General features: G+C 32.1%; 1 protein-coding gene across 1 annotated transcript; it reads left to right on the plus strand.

The window, feature by feature from the left end:
• The first annotated feature begins 246 nt into the window (after positions 1 to 246).
• LOC149417246 (B2 protein-like) lies at positions 247 to 3,872 on the plus strand. The gene is made up of 2 exons (XM_089640178.1): positions 247 to 377; positions 3,246 to 3,872. Exons 1-2 carry the CDS (start codon positions 333 to 335, stop codon positions 3,594 to 3,596), a joined length of 396 nt encoding a protein of 131 aa, XP_089496304.1. The 5' UTR covers positions 247 to 332; the 3' UTR covers positions 3,597 to 3,872.
• The last annotated feature ends 5,466 nt before the right edge of the window (positions 3,873 to 9,338 follow it).

Raw genomic sequence — 9,338 nt, forward strand, 5'->3', positions numbered from 1 at the left:
TATTTGTTCAGAAAAACAAACAATAAATCCGATTATGAGAAGTCCAAACATTCCTTTGTGGCAAGGTAGGTATATTTTGAAAATAATTATAAGACAACTCAATGGAATTAGTAATGATGAATTTTTAGAACACGTTAAATCCATAAAACATTCAGCAACGAATGAAGCATGGATATCACTGATTGTTTGTTTGACCTGTGGAAATTTTCGTTTCTCCCCGTCAGGGGGCGAAACCAATCGGTGGCAGGTTGATATAAAAAGACTGACCGACTTGGAACGGGCATCAGTTTGATTTTGGTATTCCTTGAGGTATCAACGTGAAATATACAGACATGAAGGCATTCTTTTTCGTATTTGCGTTGTTCGTGGTCGTACAGGTGAGAAATGTTCCATTTTAAAAACTTACTTCTGTACATTTTTTAAGCATATTTAACTATTTAAACTTATTTCACTTTTTCAAGAAAAAAAAACTTTAATGAATTTACGCCATAGTTCTTGATGATTGATGGTGTAATGGTCAGCACAGTTGCTTTCCATGCAGTTGATAGGGGTTCAATTCTGACAGTGGTTTTAATTTTTACACGGAATACTTTTATTTTTTTAAATAACTTTTATGATATCTTGTGATTTTTCATGGTCTGCTTTAACTAACTTTAATTAAAAAGTTGTTTAAATATATTTGTTAAGTATTCGTCACCTCAGTTGAACAAGGTTTCAACTGATTTTTTTTTAAATGACCGTTGATTACAAAAATATTTTTTTTGCTCATTTCTAAAATCAAAATAAGTTTCTGGAACCTATAAACATCAAACTTTTAAAGATTCCATTTATTTTACAGGGTTCTAACATCGCTTTGAACCTTTTGCCATCGCGATTTTGTTTTTACCTGACAATTGATAGTTGTTCCGAGGCGCAGTGTATGTCGTACTTTGGTTGGATATCGTTCTACCTTCGCCTTACCATTTTTTTGGATTTTAAAGTTTGCGAAGACCAAATCTCGTAATCTATTTGACAATTTCTGATTTTAAAAGAAAATATTTTAATGCGACTTGGCCCTATCTTGGAATAGCATTAAGGAAATGTGGTTAGAACCTTATGCAATTAATTATTATGCCTTGGCTGGTTGCATATGGTTCTATCTGCACGTCTAGGTATATTTTGAATTCAACATTCAATCTTTACCCTCAAAATCAGAATTTGTTAAATAGATAATGAAAAATCGTCTCTGCAATTATGACACATCAAATCTCAGAACAACGTAAAGTGCGGTTAAAACCCCGTCCAACTGAGGTAACGTATTGATCTTTTAGTTGATGCTAACTGTTGAGGTCCTTAAGGTTTAAAATCGTAAAACATAAATCGTCTAATATTTTAATATTCTGTGATAAAATTGCATAGCATCAGAGAAAAACAATTGATCACTAATTAGACAGTCAAAAAAATAATTGTCAAAGCGCATTATTATTTAAAAAATCAAGTCATGTTTTTTTGCATTTTCACAAGAAGAAAAAAATGTTTTAATTTAAGTGCTTCTATAATACGTGCATTTAAAAATTACCTTTTTGGTTTAAAATTAAAAAAAAATACACAATAATAATTTTACCATTTCAACGCATCGTAAAATGTAAACTTGTTTATGAATTTCTTAACTTAAAAACAAATAGTTTTTACTAGACACTATACGGTTTTATTGCTCTAATTTGTTAAAAATACAAAAACTGTTATATATGCGGAATGACATCCGTGAATCACGTAAAATCGATCAACACTATGATTTTGTTCTGCTCTAGACAAAATGATATTTACATAAATTGATTTTCATTTTCATCTCAAAATAACACAAAATACGTTAGTGCAATACATCATACTACTTTCCCTACGAAATTATTTGTAAATTATTTTCTGCCAATGCTATCATCATGATTTTAAAGAAAACCTTAATAAACGTTATAAAACATAGCAATTCTTATAGGATCATACACTATATTCTCTCTGAAACCTTTTTAAAATAAAACTTCTTAAATCTAAAGATAATTGTCCAAAATAATGAAACCATTAAAAAATAATTAAATTGTTTTTTTTATTCGAATCTCTCTAACTAACAGGATATAAGCAAAATGGTTTTTCATTATTATTTGAACATAAAATAACTCGTACATATTGTATATTGTTGATTAAGCCTCCGAAACAACATAATTAGTTTTGAAATTTAGCCTTACACCGAGCTTATTATTATTGTGCAGTTTAATTTCAAGAGATATTTAATTATTTAAATTTGCTGTAGCAGACTGCATAAATAAATAATAATCAGTACAGTTTTTGATATTGTTTACTCATAACTCATAATACCTAATGGTTCTTCAACAGAAAACATATTGATTTATCACCTCAGAATGAGATAAAAACACATTTTATAGTATTTCGTTATTTAATAATGGTTTTTAGGTAAGAGAATACTTTCAAATACATTTTTATTATAAAGTTAGCCGTAAAAATAGTGTTTAGGTAAAAGGTTGTTAAGGTGATGCACTACGTCGTGTAATATTTTAAATTGAGCCGCTATCAATAACAACCCTTAAGATGGCGATAAGGTTTAAATTCCCGCTTAACACCATCCGCCTGTTTTGATTTATGCAAGAAAAAAACATGGCCAAAAAGTACCTTTTATTTTATTTTGTGGATGTTCAGGCATAAATATTTAATTTTTTTCCGATCATTTTATAAATAACTTAATTTGCCACATTATACAATAAAATCATAACCGAAAATGAATTCGTAAGTGGGAGATTTTGAACTTTAAAGCAGTTTTCAAAGGCCTATACATTATTTTTTTCTGTGCTTATAAAAAGACTTACATAAAAAAATACTCCATTATTTTAAAGGTCAAGATGTATTCTACTCGCAGTATTTAATAAAAGCGTATGAAACATTTCTAGGCGATCAAATTATCAAACCAAAAACACATGATTTTGCATTACTACGTATGGTATCGCCTTAATTAAGTCCGTCATTACTTTTCTGAAATACAAGTTTGCAATCAATACCGCTTAATAAATGTACAATATAAAATGTGGTTGGCTTTAATACCAACAAGTCTCGATACCCATGTTTTATCTCAATGTAAAGTAAACTTGAACTGATTATTAAATCCCAGTATTTAACGACCTTTAAAAGAGGACAATGTCGACTACCCATACTTATTAGTAATAGATTATAGTAATTAATGTATTTTTTCGTTCCACCAGGGTCTGACCGACGAGCAGAAGGAGAAGCTGAGGTCCCACGGCAAGCTCTGCATCACAGAGACCGGGGTTGACAAGGCTGAGGTCCAGAAGGTCAGGGATGGAGACTACACCTCCTCCGATGAGAAGCTGAAGAGCTTCGCCCTTTGTATGCTCAAGAAGATCGAACTGGTCGACAAGGATGGCAAATTCCATAAGGACGTAGCCGTGTCCAAGGTCGCTGATGAAGACAAGGTCAAGGTGGGAGAAGCAATCGACAAGTGCCTGGCCCCTGACTCCATTGTCAACGAGGAAACCGCCTGGGCTTACTCCAAATGCTACCACGCAGCAAGGCCCGATCATGCCATCTTTTAAATTAAAACTCCTAGTTCCGATACTAACCAACTATTCATCTGCACCTCGCTCGCCATCCTACGCAGAACTCCTTTATCCTGTCTATAAAATAATCTAACCTACAATATATGAAGCAGTTATTATTTATACACTAGTATTATTAAATCACCACTGATTGTAATACAAAAGTATTATGTTGATTAAATGTGTCATTATCTGTATCACTCTGTTATCTTGTTCATACGACCCATACCCACATTATTATGAAATAAAATCATTAATCACTGGATAAATAAAGTTCTTTGATTCCTATTTTTACCAATGCACCAAACCCTTATTTTTAAAGCTTATGCAATTGTTATAAATAAAGTTCTTTGATTCCTATTTTTAACAATGCACCAAACCCTTATTTTTAAAGCTTATGCAACTGTTAAAATTGGACAGAAACATTAACCCCCCGCATACCCAATTTCTACCGATTTATAACAAGTTTCTCGTTAACTCTTAGTTTTTAAGTTCCAAAAAAATATATGTTACTTTTGAAGATAATATATACGTTTGTTATGCCGAAACGTTAATTATAAAAAATCCCCTTGATAAAAAAAAAATCGCAAAGTAAGCTCCGAAAATATTTTAAAACACGTTTTGTTCTGTTATAGGCATGACAAAATTCACACAAATGCAACTAAAGCATTTTTTGAGAGATTTTTGCTATATTTAAAACGAGTCGTGTTTTATTAAATATTTTCTCAATTTTCGCTTAATTATTATCCTTTTTTTAACATTAGCGCGCTCCCTCTAACATTCGTATTTACATATCTCCTTTTCAAACCATCTTTGAACGCTTACTACGAGGCTTTCATTAGATAATACCTACCCGATAGACATAGCCTTCGTGGAAGTGTCGAACATAAATGATTTAATCATTAATCATGGATCAGTAAAAAATGACCTACCGTAATGCAATGAAGCAGATCCGTGAAATTTGTATGCTTTTTGGCTGTCAAGGTTGCTATAAGAACAAAGTCATAAGAAACGATGTTATATCGTGGGTCATTTAAAGTGCGGCAATTACATCGATAAGAATATAATTTGATGATAAATATAATGAAAAATAATTGTATAATTTTTACTTTTATTTTGGCCAGTAACTACCGCAAAAGCTGACATTCATTTTGTTTTTTATTTAATTTTAATTTTATTGATACATGATTTAGAGAGTATGTGTGGTTTTGTGTGATATTTCACGCTCCATGCTAGGGATGACCATTGACCATGTGTTATGGCGGGTGAATTTTACAGTTTGCGGACATAGAATCTATACATTACTATAATATAAAATAGAGAAATAAGAAAAATGATGTAAAGCTAGTTTGGGTTGCAAGAAGAGGATGGAGAAGTTAGAGAATTATAAGAAGTTGAAAAATTTCAGAATTTTTTATGTAAATAGATCACACTAATTAATTATGTACCTACATACTATACCGCTAAGTTAGGGAATAAAGATATATTATGTTTTGTCTGAAAGGTGATTAAATTGATAGAGTGTAGAATGAATGGGTATTGTAGTTGTAATGTATTCCGTGTTTTTTAAAGGAATGGGGTTGACTCACGGTTTTTAGGTTTTCAGGGATAAGGTTAAAGATTTTAGGAGCTAGGAAGAAAAATTGTCTTTGAGCTGGCGTGGTATGTAGTAAAGGTACTTTTTAGTGGCCGTTGGTTATTGTTCTGGTTGTGTTGTAAGAGAGTTTTATTTTTATATTTGAACAGGAAATGTACTAGCGAAAATTTTAGGTGGAGTTGTCGTATGTTTAAGACCTTATACTCTATGAGAAGTCAAGTGGAGGGGTATCTTGTCGGTCGCTTGTTAATGACACGTATTACCATTTTTTTGGCTTTTAGAAGAGGTTCAATGGTAGACTGTGCACAGCCACTCCCGATTAAGCTAGTAGGGATTGGCAGAGAGCGTAGTATAAAGTTTTAAGAATTGAGGTGGTAAGGATATTTCTTAGATTTCGAAAAGCATAAGAGAGCTTGCGGGTACGTGGGGTTAGACTGGCCAAGTGCTGATCCCAGCGAAGATGTTGATCAATGATGACCCCTAGATATTTTATGTGTATTTCACAAGGATATATATTATTTTAGTTTGTTATAAATAATTATAATAATATTTTGATGATATGTATAGCGCCATTTTTGTGCAAAATTACCTCAAGGGCGCTATACAAATATATAATGCATTTCTACAATGATCTATGTTATTACTAACTATATATGAAGATAATATACAGTACAATACTTACCTGGTACGTCACTTGAGATAAACACTGAATTAAGTTTTTATTAGAAAAATTTAGAAACAGGATTTAGGACATAATTGGAAAATTGGATATAACTGAACTTTCTCTCAGGAATGGTATATTTAATTTACGGGTATGACAGCTTAAAAAGGTAAGTTTTTAGTTAAGACCTGAATGCTGTAGGACTTGTTATGGATCATAGTTCTGAGAAAGTTTATTCCAAGCCTTCGGCCCAGATGCTCCGAAAGCGCGATCACCAAACTTAGTATTTGACTTGCGCTTAGGTTCCATCAGTCGGCCTACAGCTGAAAATGTTGCTGATCTCAGAGTTGACTGCCTCAGACCAGTGTTTTCCGGGACGCATAGTTCAGAGATGTAGGGTGGGGCCATTTCATTGATGGATTTTAAACACCATCCAGCACAATTTGTACTGGATTCTTTCAGGGCACTTGAGCCAGGGAAGGTTACGAAGGTGTTCTGAAACGTGCGAATATTTAGAAACTAACTAGGTACCTACCTACTTATTTCTTAAATTACATTTTTTTGTGTTAAGATGTAGAATTCACGAAAAAAATTTATGTGACGGATGGTTTAAAAACTATGCAATCATTTTTATGCTCCCCGTGGTCCTCCCCGTCACCGACAGAATATAGAGTGTTTTATCTCTCAACCTGCAGGAGTAACTTACAAATGGTTATGCCGTGGGGAGGGCAATTTCGCTGGTAAACAGAATCAATTTGGATTTCAAAATATTTGGCAAAAATGGAGCTACAGGGTTTTCCAACAAGAGGTGTTATTTTTATATTCAATCGTAAAAGATCAATGGTTTCGTTGCTTGTGTGGCACTTAGCGCCGTTTTGTTGAAAGTAAACATTGTCCAGATCAATACTATCTAATTTTGGCCATAAAAAAACTTTAATCATCTCTCGATAGCGCAATCTATTCACCGTAACTGTTGCTCCAGCCTCATTTTCGAAAAAGTAAGGTCCAATGACTCCGCCAGACCATAAACCGCACCAAACAGTCACACTTTGAGGATAGAGGCTTTTCAACAATAACTTTTGGGTTTTCCGAGCCCCAGATGCGACAATTTTGCTTGTTGACGAAGCCACCGAGGTGGAAATGGGCCTCATCACTCAAGATGATTTGCATTTGATTCACTCAAGTGAATTTTAATAATTTCAATGCGTTGTTGAAGTGTGTATCTAATTGCTATCCGCTATTTCGGTAGGTGTTACTTTTGAAGCTGTCATTTTTTGACATTTAACAAGTAAAAATCTACGCCATTAGTAAAAATGGAACGATACATACCCCCCATACACACAAGCCCTGCTTATTTATAGGGGTACATCAAATACTTATATTATATTATGTAATTAATAACTGTATTATTTTGTGTAATGTAATTCGTGTATCTTTTTTTACTAATAAAAAAATACACTTGTACAACTTTCGATTCATCATTATATATTTCACTTCTTCTTATCTTTTATCGCTGTATTAATGTAGCTATGTTCTATAAAACACCCAATCTGGCGTAATAAAGGTTTGCTAAATACAAACATGCTTTTCATGTTCATGTTTATTTTTATTAATATCAACAATGTTACTACACATTGTTCTGTAACTACTTTCAATTAAGTAATTATTTCGTACTTATGTTATTATTTATTATATACAATTATTGAACTCTTTTGTACAACAGAACTTGTATTGTACGACCGGTCGGTGGCCGAGTTGACATCGCGCTTGGGTCCCACTCGGGCGTAGTGTGTTCAATTCCTCGGCTGGCTAAGTCCTCCATCACAACACAAGCAACATTTTCAGCTTACTGTGGTGCTAGTAGGAGATTTTCAAATATTGTCAGGTTATTCATAACCCGGGAATGTTTGTCTTTCTTTTAAAAAAAAAAAAAATTGTACTTGCTTATATTGTTCATACTAAACTTAGTACGTTACTTGCTGACGTGCACCCGGTTTTGCTCGGGGACTTATGAATGCTTTGGAGTAAATTTTTGAGGTTGTGATGATCTCATAAATTTTAGCCAGCGTCAGCTGTAAGCGCCCGAAAACAAATTTACGACTTGATTACAAATCATCGACTTTTTTATATTTTCCATAAATATTTATTTATTATTTATTTTATTTGGTACAATATTTTTTTACATTTCAAAGTTTTCCAGTAATGTTGGCCTCACTGGGTGGCTTGCCCGTGCTGAGGCCTTCATTTTATAATATGAAAATATAATCTAAATACAATCTACAATATAAGATAAAATAATACATTTAATATATAATCTTGTGTGTTTGTGAGTGATGTGTGTTTATATTGGTTTTGTGTGTTACGTGTAGGTTTTATTTTTATTTTATGCTATGACATTTTGGTAATATTGTCTTTTTTGTTGTTTAATCCATTTTGTAATTTTGTGTGTGAATTTATTTTTATTTTCCTCAATTTTAATTTCAATTTTTAGACTGTTGAAAGCTTTTATAGCATGGTATTGGTAGTGTATTATATATATAAACCTACCGGAAGAAATTTTCAAAATGATAGTGAAAACCCTATCAAAAACGTCGTGTAGTTTAGAAGAACTAAGCGCACACACAGACAGGCGCGGATACAACTTTATTATAAATACCTACACTTATTTTATTGTACTCCTGAACAACTTACCTATAACAATGTACATATATTTTTTTTATTTAATATTTGAAAAATATATTTTTTTTACATAGATAAATACAGGATATTAACAAGATATAAAACAATAGAAATTAAAGTAGCCTTTCCTCACCGTAAAGATGCTCTTGTGTTTGGTGAGGGAATTCTAGTTCAATTATGTACATGTTGGTATTGGTAAATAAATTATTAAGAAACAACACAAGATTTAAACAATATTACTTCTAGATGTAAGTAGTGAACGTATTTTGGATTTATAATAGTTTAAGGTATTTTTTTAATTTAAGGTGAAATTCCAGAATGTTTTCGATATTTTTTAAATTTAATGGAAGGTTATTAAAATAAATTATGCCTATATAGGTACACGTAAAAGTCTTCCAGGTGTTAATGAATAAATAACGTATTATTATAAAGCAATAATTATTAGCCTGAAACAACTATATAAATTAAAAAAAAAAAACAGTGAGAAAATACATGCCGCCGACGGGAATCGAACCCGCAGCTTTCTGACTGCCGGTCAGGCGCTCTACCAATTGCGCTACGTCAGCTTATTCAAAACCAGGCTACACTATTTTTTTTCCTAAATATTTGTTAACCTTTAAAAATAAAATAAATAAATATTTCAATAATATATCAACTAAAACGAACTAACCAATGGTGGAAAGAACTAACACAATAAATAATAAAACATAATTAAAATTAAAATACGGTGTAAAGTTCACCATTTTATCGAATTTTGGTATTGAGCAGACCACTTTCAAATGAAACTTAAACACTAACGCTC

Source organism: Hesperophylax consimilis, chromosome 15 (genome assembly GCF_061612785.1).
Source record: "Hesperophylax consimilis isolate HC1 chromosome 15, BYU_Hcon_1.0, whole genome shotgun sequence".
NCBI lineage: Eukaryota > Metazoa > Arthropoda > Insecta > Trichoptera > Limnephilidae > Hesperophylax > Hesperophylax consimilis.

Bases quoted from the DNA above. Each gene is read 5' to 3' on its own strand.
- LOC149417246 (XM_089640178.1), top strand. From the start codon at position 333: ATGAAGGCATTCTTTTTCGTATTTGCGTTGTTCGTGGTCGTACAG. The intron at 378-3,245 runs GTGAGAAATGTT...TCGTTCCACCAG, and splicing joins CGTTGTTCGTGGTCGTACAG to GGTCTGACCGACGAGCAGAA.